The sequence below is a fragment of the Urocitellus parryii genome, chromosome 3, assembly GCF_045843805.1.
Source record: "Urocitellus parryii isolate mUroPar1 chromosome 3, mUroPar1.hap1, whole genome shotgun sequence".
NCBI classification, from domain to species: Eukaryota; Metazoa; Chordata; class Mammalia; order Rodentia; family Sciuridae; genus Urocitellus; species Urocitellus parryii.
In genome coordinates, this window is record NC_135533.1 from 218083706 (window position 1) to 218100897 (window position 17192).

General features: G+C 68.9%; 1 protein-coding gene across 4 annotated transcripts in view; it reads left to right on the forward strand.

The window, feature by feature from the left end:
* The window catches only part of Pip5k1c (phosphatidylinositol-4-phosphate 5-kinase type 1 gamma), a 36190-nt gene that overhangs the window by 10783 nt on the left and 8215 nt on the right, over nt 1–17192 (forward strand). For all 4 annotated transcript variants that reach the window (XM_026404261.2, XM_026404262.2, XM_026404264.2 and 1 more), the window contains exons 2-15: nt 7256–7287; nt 8587–8679; nt 9436–9566; nt 10274–10391; nt 10711–10863; nt 11580–11879; nt 12554–12759; nt 13533–13616; nt 13722–13770; nt 15181–15265; nt 15746–15907; nt 16306–16444; nt 16573–16605; nt 16823–16927. In XM_026404261.2, the coding sequence (XP_026260046.2) occupies nt 7256–7287; nt 8587–8679; nt 9436–9566; nt 10274–10391; nt 10711–10863; nt 11580–11879; nt 12554–12759; nt 13533–13616; nt 13722–13770; nt 15181–15265; nt 15746–15907; nt 16306–16444; nt 16573–16605; nt 16823–16927 (1690 nt within the window). The remainder of the gene's footprint in view (nt 1–7255; nt 7288–8586; nt 8680–9435; nt 9567–10273; nt 10392–10710; nt 10864–11579; nt 11880–12553; nt 12760–13532; nt 13617–13721; nt 13771–15180; nt 15266–15745; nt 15908–16305; nt 16445–16572; nt 16606–16822; nt 16928–17192) is intronic.

Genomic DNA, 17192 nt, shown 5'->3' on the forward strand with positions numbered 1-17192 from the left:
GGGGGACGGTGGGGGGGCAGGGGCGGCGGCTGGGGGGGCAGTGCTGGGGGCCTTCACCCCAGCTCCCTGAGGAGCTCTGCGGGCCTCGAGTGGAGGTGCCTGTGGCCCTTGTGTGGGGGGCAGCTGCGGCAGAGTAGGGGCTGCCCTTCTCCCGTCCACTCCCCTCGTGGGCACTTGGCACCCAGGTGCAGCGTGGGCGCAGGGAGCTGGTCCTGGCGGGAGCTGGGCGGGCTCTGGGACCAGGCCTGAGGATGCGGGGTGTCCACTGTGTCCCAGGCCCAGCCGCGTGGCAGGAGTGCAGGCCAGAGCTCCCCGAGGCTGCTCGGGCAGAGCCGCGTCCAGGCTGTGCTGGCCTGGGCTGAGGCTTCATGCTCGGGAGCCCCGTCTAGGGAGGGGGACAGGGGTCGGGGCAGCGGGACGCCGAGTCCAGCTCCCACAGCACACTGGGCCGGGCTGGATCTGGACACTGGTCTCCCACCGTCACGGGGGCAGCAGGCAGGGTGTCCACCCCCCACCAGTCCCAGCAGGGGCAGCGCACGTGCCATGTCCCAGGCACCCGGTCCTGAGCACCCAGCCACGTCCAGGGCTCCCTGAGGCCTTTGGAACCCAGCCGCCATCTTGGTGGTGGACCCACTGTGTGCCTGGGCCCAAGTGCCAGCTTCACCTTCTCCCAGATCCTGTCCCCTGTAGCTGCAGACTGCCTGCCTCGCTGTCCCCTCCTGGGTCCCTGCCCTGACCCCTCCTCCCCAGCACACTCTCCTGGAGAGGCCCCTGGGGGAGCGAGGCTGTGGGCAGCTCGACAGCACCTGCCTGGGCCCACCCTCGGGGCCAGCGGGCCCCTTCTTTCTCCCGCCCTCCGCCCTCCCTCTCCGTCCTGGTTCCCTCTCCATCACGGTCCAGAGCCCAGCACCAGGCCAGCACTGCTGACGGACGGTAGCCGCCGGCCGGCTGCTGGGCTCTCAGCCTCTCCCCTCAGCCTGGAGGCCGGGGTCGCGGGAACAGCAGGACCCACACGTCCTTGGTTTCAGCTTGACCAAATGCCCAGGCCCAGGCCTGCTCAGTGTCCGGGGGGACGGCAGCTACTGGGGTCTCGGGGCCCTTCGAGCTGGGGACTCCAGCGCGTCCCTGCTGCTCAGACAGGACTGTCTGCACTGGGCCGGTGAAGGCCACCGTGACAGCCGTGGGGGCTGCCTGCCTGGGTCCTCCTCACAGCACACCTGCGCTTGGCCGCGGCCTGTCTCATGGCCCACGGCCACCGTCTCCCGTGTCTGCAGCTGCGAGGCCGGGTCAGTTGGTTCTGTGGGTTTCTGCACTCTGCCCCCCAGTCTCCTCCTCTCTGTGTCCTCTTGCCCTGGCCAGCACCTGCACCACGCGTGGCCAGGCGCTTCCCCAGACTTGGGCTTCGTACGTTTCAGGGGAGGCCAGCGCCCCCTGCACCACCCCTTCTCTCTTGAGCTTCTTGTCTGCTCTGCCGTGCGGCTCTGGGGTGGCCCTTGGGCACGGAGGCCAGCACTCCATGGAAGGCCGACACCGGCCTTCCTTCAGTGTCTTGACCGCTGTCCAGCGCCTGTGGCCGCTGTGCTCCTGGGGTGGAAGCCGGGGCCTCCTGCAGGTAGGCGACGCTCGGCCACAGGGCTGCCCGGCCCATGTCCATGGCTGTCTTTACACGTGAGTCCATTTGAACTCCAGGGGCCATTCTGGACGGGAGGTTTGCCGCCTGTGGCTGTGAGCAGCTCAGGTATTTCCAAAGTCCTGTGCGTAGCCACAGTGAGAAGAGGTGACTCAGCCGGGCCGTGACTGGCCCGGAGCCCACAGGTGCCCGACTGCAGGGGGTGGGGGAAGAAGGCGGCACAGGCCAGGCAGGCGCTGAGCCAGCTCCGCGCCCCGAGCCTCGCAGCTGGGATGCGCCCTGGGCTGCCTCAGCCGTGGGCCAGGGAGGCGGCCTGCGCGGGCCACCAGGCGAGGGGCTGCCCAGCCAGGTCCAAGGCCTCTGGGCCCACGCCTGAGCCTCTGGCCTGCCCCGCTGGCTGGGGGCTGGTTCCCAGGAGCAGCGTCTGGGCCCTGGACCACCCCGAGCTGCTGTTCCCCACGAGAGAGGGAGCCGCGGGCAGCAGCCTCCTGGTCTGGCTGGGGCGGGCCTGGCACTCCAGGCGCTGCAGGGCTTCGGGGGGCCGCGTCACCGGCGTCGTGAACATCTCATCCGGGAGTTGTGGCCGCAGGGGCTCCCGCCGTGGGTCTCACCAGGGTACTGCGCCCCAGGGACACTGGGCCACGTGTGGTCGTCACTACCGGGAGCTCCTGTCCTGGAGTGGGTGGAAGGCCCCTGCCCGCCACCCTGGAGAGAGCTGGGCAGTGTCCGCGGTGCCCAGGGGGCCCCACACGCTGCAGGTGGTGCACTAGGAGAGCAAGGCCTCTGGCAGGGCCACTGGCGCACTGCGGGCAGCTCTGCTCGCCTGGCCTGCATGGGCGCAGGACCTGGCCCAGCCACCCACAGCTGTGTGTCCCGGCACGTCAGCTCCTGGGCCACTGTGGGCCTCTGCCTCTTCCTCGGCAGTTGGTTCTTAGCGTTCACAAGGTCTCAGTTGGCAATGGGGGGGTTGAGGTGCAGGTGGCCCTTGCCACAGGGGGTGGGCGAAGCACCCGTCTGTGGGACCAGGTACCTCACCAAGGCCGGGAGCCCCGCGTCTGCCTCCACCCGCTCTGGAGACGGGAGCCCAGGGCCTGGCAGCGTGTTGGGGAGGTCTGTGGCGCCTGGCCTCGGGCAGTGCTTTGCAGCTGGGGTGCACTTGTCTTCTGAGGTGGGATCCACACGGGTCGTCTTCACCAAGTGTGAGCTCGGTTCCTCACACACTCAAGTGCCGGGCGGCCACCATCTCTAGCTCCAGAACATTCCATCACCCCAAAAGGAGGAAGTCTGTCCCCACAGGCAGTCCCCTGCCCCTCGTGGCCTGTCCCCTCCCATCTCTGGACCCTCCAGTCCTGGGCGGGTTCTGGCCGAGGAGTCTCTGTGGCCTGCTCTCACAAGGTCCCCCCTGCGGCTGACCCTGGAGGCAGCCCGCCCTGTCCTGCGGACCCTGGGTGGCCGCGCCCTGAGCCCAGGGCTTGTTCTGGGAGCTCTGGGCGCAGGACCGTCCGGCTGCTCCAGGTGCCCTTGCTGCCTCCGCCCTGGGCCTGGGGACCCAGCCAACTGCTGCTCGCGTGCTGGTGTCCAGTGGGCTCCGCGGGTGGCTCTGCTGCGGGTCTCGCCTGGCGTGGTGGGCAGAGCGTCAACTCCAAGGGGGCTTCCGCTCACGTGTCCTGTGCCCCAGGGGTGGCCGGGCTTCTGGTGCGGCTTTGCCCACTCTGCCCACGTGGCCCCGCAGGGAGCCCTGAGGACACACACCATCCTCGCTGCCCCTTCCCCGTGTCACAGCGGGTCGCGTGGCCACAGAGCCCTCTGGACAGGCCAGCAGCAGGGGCCGTCGGGTGGCCAGCAGCCCTTGTTGTCCTCCCCAGCTCTCGTCAAAGGACACGTCACCCGCACATGGGGAAGTGACCTGCTCCCTGACCCGTGGGTCCTGTCCCCACCTGTCCTGACTGCTCCTGCCGCTCGGACAGCCTCAGCCCTCTGCACGGGCGAGTGCCGGGCGGCAGGGAGGGGGACGAGGGACCGTTGGGGAGGTGGGGACGTGGGGCCTCTCTGGGATGACTTGTGAGCCAGGTCTGAGCAGGGAAGCAAACCCCGAGGGCAGCTAAGGGTGCAGCCGTCAGAGGCCCGGGAGGAGCCCGTGGGGCTGAGCAGGGGGAGCCGAGCAGGGCTGCGGCTTGGTGCCTGCGGCCAGGGCCCTGAAGGCAGATGGGCAGAGCTGGAGTGGCTGGCCAAGCTTGTCCAGGGCAGGGTGGGCGTCCCCTTCTGCTGCGCCTGCCCACCTCGCTGGCCGCCCTTTTCATGGAGCTGGTCTCCCTGCCCCTGTCCGGCTGTACAGTCCCGACTCCCCACAGCTGTGGCTGTGGCCGGGACCAGCAGGTGTCTTGGGGATGCGGACCGAGCCACCTCCTGTCCCCTGCTCTGTGCCTCCCGGGCGGGCCTGACGCCGATAGGCAGAGCCCCCCTGCGGGTCCTGTGCCCTGCCCCCCTCCTCCCCTTCCTTCCTGCCCTCAAGGCCCCTCTGCCCCCCGGGGCCTGGGTCCGATGACGAGCTCACCCTGGCCCTGCCGACCTGGCCGGCCTCCCTGGGGCGCCGTGACGTGGCCCGTCCAGCTGCTCTCAGCCTCAGGTTCCAGCTGAGGCCTGCTGTGCCAAGAGGCGACGTGTGTCCATCCATCAGTCAGTCAACGCACACAGGTCAGACCAGCCGGGAACCAGGAAGGGGCCGTGGGATGGGACAGGGGAATGGCAGGACGGAGGCCAAGGCCAGGCAGAGGTGCCTGGGAGGGTCAGGAGAGACTGAGGCCAGAGGGCCTCGTGCCCAGCAGGCAGGAGGTGGGGTGGCTGGCCGGTGCCCTGCAGGCCTGGTCAGCCCTGGCGCCAGTGCTGCCGGTGGACAGGGCAGGGCTGGGCGGCACAGGGTCCTCGCTGGCCCTCAGGTGGGGAGCCCAGGAGGAAGGGGACCAATCTTCAGCCCAGCCTGGCTGTCCTGGGGGGCGCCATAGCCCAGCCTCACGTGGGCGCAAACGCCTGTAGCTTCTGCGACTCTTTGTAAAGTTTGATCTCCTCAAAAACAGCTGGGGGGCTGGGAGGAGCCCCGCAGGACAGTGCCCCAGGCTGCGCCGCGGCCCCCCAGCCTTCGCTGCCCCTCGGCCCTGCCCACTGCGGCCTTCCTGGACGTCCTGGTCCCCGGCACCCTGGGCCCTCGGCCAGGGCTGTCCTCGGGCTGTCGGGCCGTGCTGCAGTGGCACTTCTGCCAGGCGTGGGGTGCGGGCTCCCTGCGTCTCCTCCCAGGGCTGTGGCCCCTCTGTGTTGGGAGGTGGCGGTACAGAGCCCAGAGGCCCTGGCGGCCCTCACCCCACCGCCCGCGGCGTCCTGCCCTCTGCCTTCCTCCCGGGCCCAAGGCCCTGGGGAATGGTGCGGTGCGCTGCCCGCTGAGCACCCTGTCCCCACAGCACCTTCTGCTGGCACCAGCTTGGGGCGGCCACCTCCCAGGGATGTCCCTCAGCCAGGAGGGCAGTCTGCTGTGTGGCTTCCTCAGAGGGACGCCCACGTGGGGCCGAGCTCCAGCCCTGGCCTCCCCCCGGCCTGGACCTCTGCGTGGCCCGGCGGCCCCTCACTTGCGGCCATTGACGCTCCAGTGAACCCCTCCTGGCCCCACCCGGCTCTGGGCCGTGCCCCACCAATACCGCCACCTGCACCGCCTGGTGGGTGCCCAGGGAGGACTGGGCCCGGGATGCCATGCAGATGACCACAGACGGGCGTCAGGACAGCGGGACTCCCGGAAGGCCAGCCCCGAGCTGTGGGCAGGGCCGGCCCTCAGGGGTCAGAGCGGGAACCTGCCCAGGTCCCTCCTGGCGTCGGACGGTGGCATGGAGTGTGTTCCTTGGTGGTCGTGAGTCCCTGTCCTGCCTCCGCCTTCCTGTGTCGTCCTCCATGAGCATCAGCGTCTGTCACTTCTCTCTGGGGACAGTCACGGGCCACTCGGCACAGCTTCTTCCGGCTGGTCTTAGCTGCTGACCCCATTCCCAGCACGGTCACCTTCGGGGGGTTCCTGGGGCACAGGACGCGGGGCCCTGGTGTGCCCGGGCCCCGCAGAGCCGGGCAGCTGCCTTCCCCAGGCCAGATCTGCCCCCGCCAGGCCTGCCAGCTGCCCATGCTCACGGGACCCCCAGGCCAGCGTCAGGGTCCCTGTCGAGGCTCACAGAGCCTGCCCTGGCCCCCGGCACCACCCGGACAGAACCGTGCCCCCACCGACCCTGTCCCCACCGACCTGTCGGGTCCCCTTTGACACATAGGGGCTGTGCCCAGCCAGGGCAGGGTGCATGGCGGGCCTTTGTGTGCCCAGCCAGGGCAGGGCACTGACCGGCTGAGGACGCACATGACCAGGGTCACTCTGGGTGTGGAAACAGGTGTGCCAGGGTTGGAGGCTCTGCAGCGACAGGCCAGCCCAAGAGGGCCAGCAGGGCAGCGCTGACCACCTGTCCCCAGTGTCCCTCCTCCTTCAGGACCCTGGGCAGGTCAGTCCCACGTCCCAGGCCCAGGCCCCTCCTCTGCTCTCCGCGCTGCCCGCCCACCAGGCCTTGATAAGTGGGGAGGGCCTGGGGCTGAAGCCCACTCCTCGTGCCCTGGTCCCGCCTGCCCACAGGTGGTCCTTGCCCAGTGGGAAGAGTGTGCCTGCTCCCCGGTGGCTTCGGGGAGGGGCCGTGTGTACTTGAGGCCTGTACCAGCACTTGGCCCTGGTCAGATCCTCTCGCCTCCTTGACCATCAGTCTCCTCTTCTCAGAAGGGAGAGTTAGGAAGTCCACTCGAGTGTCCTGGGAGGAGTCCAGGCCAGGCTGTGGTCCGTGGCCTGTGCATCGGGCCCTGGGTTCCACCCGCAGCGGCCAGCCGGTGCCTCAGGGTGAAGGCGCCACCTTCTGGTCCTGCAGCCCCTCCGCCCTGAGCCCTGGCGGACACTGCCTGGTAGCACTCCCGCACCCCCCTCCTGCCCAGAGTGCCCTGCCCTGGGGCACAGACCGGCCAGGGTGGCCTCCTCCGCAGCCAGAGGCTGCCAGGGAGCAGGGCAGGATGGAGGTCCCTTCTGCCCGCAGGGGCTGTGTGTGCTCAGCCCAGGGGCCCGGCCAGTTCCCACTGGCCACAGCTCCCCGACTGCTGCCCTGGCCCTGGGGACCTGGCTGTGGGCTGAGCTCCCTTCTGTCACTTGATCTCCCTGTGACCCCGGGACCCAGCGTCTCTGCCGTGGTGGGTCAGGTGTGTGCCTCGGCCCCTCACGGCCTCGGTGACAACAGTGCAGCCAGGTCCCCATGCTGCCCGAGGCTGACGGTCCCCGGCCTGGGCCACCTCTCACCTGCGCTGGGACCCCAGCCCCCAGTCCACGCGGCCAGCGGCTTGCGTCTCCCTGACGTGGCCCCTGTGGGTCTTCTAGGGTCCAGGAGCCCAGCAAGGGTCAGCCTGGCCGGGGCTCCTGGTGACGGTGGAGTGGCTTGGGGGCAATTCTTGGTGATGGCATGACCAGGGAGAGGTCCTGGTGACAGGGTGGGATGACTGGGGACCAGGGGTGGCTCCTGGTGACTGTGGCACAATGGCGGGGCATCTGCAGGCTGAATGGCGCTCTTCTCCCCTCAGGCTCGGCGCAGAAGAAGTCGGGCTCGTCCGAGGTGAGTCTCCCGGGGTGAAGAGGCAGGGCGGGGCCGGGGTCCTGGGGCGGCTCACCGTCCAGGCTGGGCGCCGTGGCGGGGCTGTGGGCAGTGAGCCCGCGTCTGCCCTGCAGCGTCGAGCAGGGACGCGCCCCGCAGGTGGCCAGGAGGGTCTGCCAGGCTGAGCCAGGCGGCCGAGGCCGGGCCTGCACCCCCTGAGCTGCAGCTTGGTCCGGGCGCTGCCATGAGCCCCGGGGAGGCCCGCGGGAGTTGTCCTCCCCAGTGTCTGTCCCTTTGCTCCCTGCCCCACCTGCCCACCCCTCTGTCCCCTCCTGGAGCTTCCCAGGTGTCCTGGATCTCAGCCATCGGTCCCCCTGTCAGTGTCGGGAAGCCGCGTCCTGGGCAGCAGTGGGAGCCAGGCCTACTTCCCAGGAGGCCCAAGGAGCTGCCCTGACATCTGGGCAGCAGAGCCCACGTGGCCACCGTGTGTCCAGCCGGGCCTCCCCGCTCTCCGGCCCTTGGTCCCTAACAACCCCCCGGGGCAGGGGGAGCTCTTCCACCTGGCCAGGGACCCCTGCTACACGTTCGACTTTGGGTGTGGCCCCTGGGCACCTCCAGGGCCATCAGGGCCATCTGGAAGAGTGACGTGCTGTGGGCACAGTACCCTGGGGACTCGGGTGTCCAGCCCTGGAGAGCCGCCCCCTGGTGGCCAGCAGAGAGAACCCGGCTGAGCAGGGCTGGGTGGAGGTCAGGCACCCGAGGACCGGGTAGAGGTGGACGGGCTCCCTGAGTGGCACAGGTTCAAGGTCAGTGATGGCCAGAGAGGCCATGACCCGTTCTCTGCCCCTCCTCTCCGCTGGCTGTGTCCCTGCAGGCTCCCCGGAACAGCAGGGAGTCCTGAGGGGTCAGTGCCTCGTGCCCACCTGCTGGGACAGCCTGGCCTGCTCCCCACGCAGGGGCCTGCTCCAGAGGCACTGCCCCGGGACACGCGGCTCTCCTGAAGCCAGAGCTCCCGGCCTGGAGCCGCCAGAGGCCAGGCAGTGCCGCCCAAGACCTCCCCGTCCCCGTCCCTGGGGCTGCCCGTCCTGCCAGCTTGCCTCCAGCGGCCACGGGTCCTAATGCTGGTGTGAGCACTTGCATGTCCAGAGTTGGGCACTGTGGGCCCCTGGACGGGCCTCCTGCTCTGCCTGGAGCCCACCGTGTCCCCAGCCCCCACCTGGCCTGGGCCCGGGCTCCTATAGGCACAGTAACTGGCCCCTCGCCAGGGCTCGCAGAGCACAGGCCACCTCGGCCACTCAACTCCTGTTCCGTTGTCCCCAGGCCCCGTCAATGACAGGACAGCCCGGCCCTGGCCACGGGAAGAAGCTGGGTCATCGAGGCGTAGATGCATCTGGAGAGACCACCTACAAGAAGGTTCGTTCCTACTCTTCGTGGTGGGCTGGCTGGGGACATGCAGTGCCCAGGCCATCTGTGTCCACTCTGGCACAGGGGTCAGGTGTGGGTGTGGTACCAGGGTGCGGCCCTGGCAAAGGCTGGGCCTGAGGGAGGCCCTGTGTGTGCTGTCCTGTCAGGTGACCTGCAGGCCTGGGACGGGCGTGTGGGTCTGGACTAGGGGTGACTGGGCTTGGACTGCAGGGGACACAGAGCGAAGAGCCGTGTGCCGGTCCCTGTGTGGCCTTGGCTGGCGCAGGGCAGCCCAGGCGGGAACCGGAGGCCCACAGTCGGCACTGCCCACCTGCCGTCAGAGCCACAGAGCACACGCAGCCGGGCGTCACTAAGCCGTGCCCCGAGGCAGTCCTGGTGGGGCGCAGTGGCCCTGCCTGTCGACCCAGCGACTGGGCAGCTAGCGCGGAGGAGCCGGCAGGCGGGAGCCCGGCCTCCGTGACTTAGCCAGACCCTGCTTCAGAACGGGACAGGGCTGTGCCTGGCTCAGCAGTGGACCCTGGGTCCAGCCCAGCACTGCAAGACAGGAGAGCGCGAGGGCAGGCGGGCTGGGGTGGCTCTGGGGGGCAGTGGCCGGCGCCTGCCTGGCTCTGTGGGGGCCTGGGCTCCATCCGGCACTAACCCGTGGCTGTGGAGGGAGCCCGCGTAGCCGGGACGGCCTGGCTGGCGTCGGGCTCCCTGGACCCCAGCAGGCGGCAGAGTCTCGATGGCACTGTGTCCCCGCAGACCACCTCGTCCACCCTGAAGGGGGCCATCCAGCTGGGCATCGGCTACACCGTGGGCAACCTGAGCTCCAAGCCCGAGCGGGATGTGCTCATGCAGGACTTCTACGTGGTGGAGAGCATCTTCTTCCCCAGGTGGGCGGCCCGGGGCCGGGCTCTCCTGGCATCTCGCGGCCCTCCCGTAGCCAGGACGCGGCTGCTGCTGGACCCCGGGCCTGGCGCGGTGGCTTTTTAAGCTAGGATGGTGGTGCTCGGGCGGCCCAGCAGAGCCTTGCCTGGCATGCGCCAGGCCCTGGGTCCAGCCCCAGCACCATAAAAAAGGAAAGGTGGAAGCCTGTTTCTCTTCCACCTAAAGGTGCCTGTAGGCCATCCCTGGGGCTGGTCAGGAGGTTCCAGGGCGTTGGAGGCCATGGGCTCTTCTAGTCGCTGTGCCCTGCCATCCTCCACGTGTAGTTTCTGTAAACAGCAATTTCTTGGTGGCTGCCCAAGCTCCTGCCATCATGTCTGCATTCCAGCAGCAGGAGGGACAAGAGGAAAAGGGCCCATCAGTAAATAGCACACATCCTTCTCTGCTCCCCTCCTGTCTTACTGGCCAAGAAGTCACATGGCCATGCCCAGCTGCAAGGGGGGGGGGGTGTGTGGCCTTACCCATCCTGGCAGCCACATGCTCAGGAGCGTGGTGGGCTCCATGGCTACTGAGGAGGGGGCAGCCTGAGACTGGCCACAGCGTCTCTGTCCCAGCAGGAGCCCTGTGGCACTGGCAGGATTGGGTGTTCGGACATGTGGGGAAAGGCGCCCCGAAAGCCACCGGCCCTCACAGTCCCCTGCGTCCCTCTCTACAGTGAAGGCAGCAACCTCACCCCCGCCCACCACTTCCAGGACTTCCGGTTCAAGACCTACGCGCCCGTGGCCTTCCGCTACTTCCGGGAGCTCTTTGGGATCCGGCCCGACGACTACTTGGTGAGTGGAGCCGCCCAGAGCCTGGCCAGCCGCGGGTGGGCCTGGCCGTCCAGCTAGAGCCTGCCAGGAAGGACACCCGAGCTCACCACGCGGGACCGTCTGCCAGCGGACAGACATTGTGGACCCTGGTCTCGTGGCCCGGCTGCCGTCCCCACGTGGGCCCCAGCCCCTCGGGCAGAGCTGACGCACGGTCAGCTGCAGCAAGCCTGGGAACAGGTCTCGGCCTGTGCCTGGCAGGGCTGTGCGCCCTCCGTCCCCTGCCGCCCTCTCTGGGCGCCTCCCTCTGCCGGAGGAGGCCAGCCGTGTCCCTGTCTTGCAGTACTCCCTGTGCAACGAGCCTCTCATTGAGCTGTCCAACCCGGGCGCCAGCGGCTCCCTGTTCTACGTCACCAGTGACGACGAGTTCATCATCAAGACCGTCATGCACAAGGAGGCCGAGTTCCTGCAGAAGCTGCTGCCCGGCTACTACATGGTGCGCGGCCTCGCAGCCCCTGCCCCACCCCGCCCCGCCCCGCCCCTGAGGCCCTTCACCTGTAGCGGCAGGCCCGGCTGCTGTCCGCCGGCAGGGAAGGGAGGACACTCGCTGCCACTTGCCCCCAGCCCCCAGGAGTCCTGGGTCCCAGAAATCCTGTCCCTGAGCAACAGTGTCTCTGGGCTGCCCCCAGGGCCCAGCGATGGTGACTCAGGCAGGGGGAGGGGACAGCCTCCAGCCGGTGCCTCACCAAGGAACAGCTGCTTGGGTGGGTGTGGGGTGGGCTCCCTCTGCCTCTCGGCCCCTCATGACTCACACAGAAAGGGCTTGGCCCCCGGGTGGGAGAGGGCAGGATGGGGCCACGGCCCCGGATGCGGAGGCAGGGTGGACGTCCCCTCCCCGGCGGAGCCCAGTGCCGGGCACGGGGACCGCCCCGGCCGCTCGGTCCAGCCTGTGCTCGGTGCCCCGCTGGGTCCTCCTCTGCTGGCACGCTCAGGGGAGCGCTGGGCTCTCCTCGGCGGGGTCCCCACCTCGGACTGTGAAGGGCCAGTTGGTTTTTGCCTCGAGAGCCAGGCCTGGAGGGACAGGCCCGGGGCCCGGCCAGGGCAGGCAGGGGCCGGCAGGGGCTTCATGAGGGCCCTCTCCTGGGACCGGGGGCCACAGGAGGCAGGGGTTCAGAGGCTCCGCTGATGCCCGCCACCACCCTCGTCTGGCAGAACCTGAACCAGAACCCGCGGACGCTGCTGCCCAAGTTCTACGGGCTGTACTGCGTGCAGTCGGGGGGCAAGAACATCCGCGTGGTGGTCATGAACAACGTGCTGCCGCGCGTGGTCAAGATGCACCTCAAGTTCGACCTCAAGGGCTCCACGTACAAGCGGCGGGCCAGCAGGAAGGAGAAGGAGAAGAGTGCGCCCACCTACAAGGACCTGGACTTCATGCAGGACATGCCCGAGGGGCTGCTGCTGGACACCGACACCTTCAGCGCCCTGGTCAAGACGCTGCAGCGGGACTGCTTGGTGAGGCCGCCCCGTCCACCGCCAGCCCATCCCCGCAGAGTCCCGGGCCCCGCCTCAGGGTGCCCTGCCACAAGCCCAGGCTGCCCCGCCAGGAGCCCTCTGCTCCCCTGCCCCTCAGGTGGGAGCGTGCTCCATGCACCGCGGCGGGCTGCAGTGTCCAGGTGGCCAGCCCGCACCCTACGGAGCCTGCACAGGCTGTCAGTGGAAGGAGCCGGACGTGGCTCCCGCTGTGTCCTGTGGCCTTGGCCAGGCACCCCGGCACCCCAGGCCGCCGCCGCCTCAGAGCCGAGGAGCGGAGGCCCCGGCCTTCGGGAGTGGGCCTGGGTTGTGGTCCCAGCCTGACTGACCGCACCCGGCTCCCAGACCTCTCCCAGAATGCAGCCAGACCCTCCAGAGCCTGGCAGCTCCCCGCCGTCCCCACGTCCTCTTGTCCCTGGCCCGGCTCCCCACTGTCCCCGCGTCCTGAGCGTCCCTGGCCCGGCTCCCCACTGTCCCCACGTCCTGAGCGTCCCTGGCCCGGCTCCCCACTCCAGAGGGAGCTCGCCCTCACCTGGGCACAGGACTGTTGCCCGAGCCTGGGCGGACCCCTTGTCCCTGGGGGGACGACAGGCCTTGGGCGGCTGGGGTCCCTGCTGGGCCTGCGTTCGGCCGGTCCAGCGCCCTGTCCCTGCCAGGTGCTGGAGAGCTTCAAGATCATGGACTACAGCCTGCTGCTCGGCGTGCACAACATCGACCAGCAGGAGCGGGAGCGGCAGGCCGAGGGCGCCCAGGGCAGCGCGGACGAGAAGCGGCCCGTGGGCCAGAAGGCGCTGTACTCCACGGCCATGGAGTCCATCCAGGGTGGGGCTGCCCGCGGCGAGGCCATCGAGATGGATGACACGTAGGTGGGGTGCAGGCCAGCGCTGTTCCCTCCATCTGGTCCTCGTCTGCACTGGTGTCCCCGGGAGGGTGGTGACGGTGTGTGGACAGAGCATCCAGAGACACCTTGCCGGTGACATGGGATGTGGTGCCCACCTCTGGGGCATTAGGGAGGTGACCTGCCAGGGTTCTGGGCCCTGGAACTCAGTGACAGGGGCACTCCAGGTGACGGGTGGAGGCAGCTGGCTGGGGCCAGGGCCAAGATGCGACCAGGCACGATGCCCTGGGGCGGGCACAGGCCCTAGGCCACCGCCGTGGTGGGACACTGAGCGGCAGTCTGGGGCCACCTGGGCGGCTGCAGGTGCACAGCCCGGCACAGCTGCGCCCTGAGCCCGTGTCTTGGCGTTTTAGGGTCTGCGGGGCCGGCAGGGAGCAGGTGAGCTGAGCCTGCCTGGGGTGGCCTGCGTGACGGCCCTCGGGCTGCCTGGGGCCTGGAGCAGTGGCGGCTTTGGGGCAGCTCGCCCGTGTGACCTCACTAACTGCACCCCGCAGGGCGCGGGTGTGGCCGAGCGTGTGACTAACGCGGCCGCAGAGTGTGGGGTGCATGTGCCTGTGCCCAGCCTGCGCCTCGAGCCCGGGATCCGGGCAGCACCCCACCCCCAGTGTGGAGTTGGAGCAGGACCCTGGGGGCCACCCAGTCGCTGCGGGATGGGTGCCCGATGCTGGACCCCACCCCAGCTGCCATGTGGGAGCCGAAGGCCCAACCCTGCCATTGACTGTGCGCCCCCCCCCCAGGATGGGCGGCATCCCTGCCGTGAATGGCCGAGGGGAGCGGCTGCTGCTGCACGTGGGCATCATCGACATCCTGCAGTCCTACAGGTGCCCGGCCACCCGCCTCCGGAGCCCTGGGAGGGAGAGCCTGGGGGGCCCTGGGGGAGGCTGGGGGCCCTCCTGGGCGCTGACCTGCCCGTCCCTCTCCTGCAGGTTCATCAAGAAGCTGGAGCACACCTGGAAGGCCCTGGTCCACGACGGGGTGCGTGGCTTGCTGCTGCTTTTTGCCCATCAGCACACGAAAGCCCTGACCGTCCCCTAGGCCTAGGTCAGGAGAAGCACAGGCAGCCACCCGGGGAGGGGACCGCGGGCCCACACTGAGCAGGAAGGGGTCCTCGGGACAGCTGATCCATCAGTCAGTGTCCGGCCTGTCCGGCGTGCGGAGTCCTGCTCTGGGGGCCGAGGGCAGCAGGGCTCCGCTCTGACTCCCGCCGTCCCACACGCGTCTTCCCGTGTGCACGGGTCGGGTTGCCACGTGAAATGTACCAGGGCCAAGTGCGCGGGGCCTGAGACCCCGTCTGCCCCGCAAGCGGCCGCTCCCGTGTCCTCTGAGGACTGAGACGCACTGCGGTCTCGTGGGTGGTGGACTCCTGCAGCCCCCACTCAGGCAGCTCTGACCAGCGTAGGCAGTCTGCCCAGTTGAATGCCCAGAGGAACGCTGGAAGCATCCAGAAGCAGAAATTTCCAGAACACACACCAAGCAGGTCAGGGTGGCAGGGAGTGGCACAGCAGCAGGGCTGTGGGTGTCGTGAGCCTCGCCGGCCGGGTCGCCTGCCCGTGATGGGTCGAGCCGCCTGGTCCTGCTCGGCCAGCCAGGTCTTCCCTCTGCTGCTGCTCCACACCCCTGGCACTGTCCTTTGTTCCCAGGCCCAGGTGGGACACATCCTCACTGCAGCCAGAGGAAGGGCACCCGGGCTGGGCAGGGCCAGGGGGCTTCACAGCACTGGCTCGTGCCCAGGGCCGGGACGTGATCCCATGCCACACCTCAGCCGAGGAGGCTGTGGGCCACGTCACATCACAGCCATGGGGACATTTGTGGCTGGGAAGCTGCTGGCCCAGAGTGGGTGGGGGTGGGGACACTGCTTCTCACCCTCTGGCTGCAGGATGGCTCCTCCCCACCCAAGACTGTCTGGTGCCCTGCCAAGTTTGAGAATGGTGCTGGGGACCAACTGTGTGCCAGGCTCCCTGCCTGGTGTAAACCTACTGTGTGCTGTGGCCATGGCCCTGTGGTCTGCCCAGTACCGAGGACCACAGCTGGTCCACAGCTGCACCACTCTGCGACCGGGCACAAAAACAGCCAGAGACACCTGTGCGTGGGGTGGTATTTGCCAAGCAGGCGTGGGCCAGGCTCCGCCCCCGTTTCCGGGTCCCCCAGGTCTCTGGGTGCTGCCTCACCCGCGTGGGAAGGCTCGGTGCAGCTCTGTCTGCAGCGGGAGACCCGCTTCTCTGCCACCGTTTCCCGTGGGAGCTGCTGCTCCCTGTTCCTGGGATCCCCTCTCAGAAGCCGTGGCACTTTTTCAGGAGAGTGCCCCTTGCCCCAACATGGCACCTGTCCCTGGGAGCGCGTCCTCAGTGTCGGGAAACCTGACCCCGGGGTGCGCTTCCCTCCCAGGACACGGTGTCCGTCCACCGCCCCAGCTTCTACGCAGAGCGCTTCTTCAAGTTCATGAGCAACACCGTCTTTCGGAAGAACTCCTGTGAGCTGCCTGCACCCCTGGGGGAGGGACTCTGAGGACAGGGGCTGGGAAGGGGGCAGTGACCACAAAGCCCAGGAGCTAAGTCCCTGTTCACTGTGTTGCACGCGTCGGCGCATTGGGCTGGGCGGGGGGCGGAGTGAAGTGCTCCCCAAGGTCCCGGCCAGACAGTGGGGGCTGGGTAGAGCCCTGCTGTCACTCAGCTGACTGCAGCACCTGCTCTGCTCTTTCTGGCCCCCACCCCAGGGGTCAGTCCTGGTGCTGGGTCCCCAGGAGTCTGAGAGAAGCAGAGTGGGGTCAGCAGGAGGTACCCAGCCTCCCTGGCACCTCCTGTGGAGGAGCGTCCCTGGCCTGGAGGGACGGGCAGGTCACACTGGAGGCCAGGCAGGGATCCTGGGGCAGCTGGTGCCGAGGAGTGGACCCTGTCGTGCCGTGGGCAGCGGCTCCCGGCACAGGTGTCCTCCCTCTCTCCCTCCCTCCCAGCTCTCAAGTCCTCACCTTCCAAGAAGGGCCGAGGGGCCTTGCTGGCCGTGAAGCCCCTGGGGCCCAGTGCCGCCTTCTCCGCCAGCCAGATCCCCAGTGAGCGGGAGGACGGGCAGTATGACCTGCGGGGCGCCCGCAGCTACCCCACGCTGGAGGACGAAGGTGACTGCCCGGCTGGGGCAGGGCTCGGTTCCGTCTCCCAACCCTGGGGTCCACGGAGGGCAGACGTCGGGGCTGGGCCTGGGGCGAGAGCTGCAAGGAGAGCAGAGCATGGCAGACACGCGTGCCTGTCACCAGAGGAAGCTCTCCATGGGGCAGGGCACAGAGCCCCAGGCAGGACCAGGCCGGTGTGGGGGGGAGGGCCGTGGCACCACTGGGCCTTGGGCTTGCAAGCTGCAGGGGCTCTTCCACCATGTTCCCGCCAGAGGCCAGGTCAGGAGACGGAGGTGGGAGGTGGGGACACGCCGACGCGCTGCGGTGTGCCCAAGCAGGAGGTGCGGCCCGCTGGCCACGAGGGTGGGGCAGCAGCTCCTGGAGGTGCCCGCCGCCTCTTCCCACAGGTCGGCCTGACCTCCTGCCCTGCACGCCACCCTCTTTTGAGGAGGCCACCACAGCCTCCATCGCCACGACCCTGTCATCCACCTCCCTCTCCATCCCTGAGCGGTCCCCCTCAGAGTCCTCGGAGCAGCCTCGGTACAGGTGGGCGGGGCATCCCGTCGTGGGGGCGGGGCTCCCTGCAGATGGGCGGGGCCAGGGTGCAGGGGCGGGCCGTCCTGTCCCCGTCCTGGGCTCTGAAGGCCCCCTCACCTGCTGCGGTCTCTCTGCAGGCGGCGCACGCAGTCCTCTGGACAGGATGGCCGGTGAGCCCCCAGCCCCATCCCCTTGGGCCCCAGCTACCCACTCCGATGCCAGCGACCTTTGCCCTCTCTGGTATTGGGGCACAGAGAGGTTGTGCACGCTCAGGAAACAGCCTCAGGCTGGGACTCCTCACGGGATGGCAGCTGGGCCCTGGCCTGGAAGGACGTGGTGGCTTCTGCCGTGGGAAGGGGGTCGGCCTCAGCTCCCCACTGCCCACAGGCCCCAGCAGGAGCCGCACGTGGAGGAGGACCTGCAGCAGATCACGGTGCAGGTGGAGCCTGCGTGCGGCGTGGAGATGGCCGTCCCCAAGGAGGAGGACGCGGGGTGAGTGCAGCCGTGGGGGAGGAAGAGCGGCAGTGCCCAGGGGTGGCCACGGATAGTGCCTTTATTTTAACTTCTTTGATCTGAGACACTGAGTCGCCTGACTATACCCCTAGGGGACCCTGGGCCACGTCCCGGGCATGTGTGGTATCCTGACCGGGGAGTCCTGGCTCAGCATCTGGCCCCCATGTCCACAGCGCCCAGGGGGCCCTGGATGAGTCTCTGAATGTCCGAGGATATGAAGATATCTGTTTCCCTGTTTTTCGTA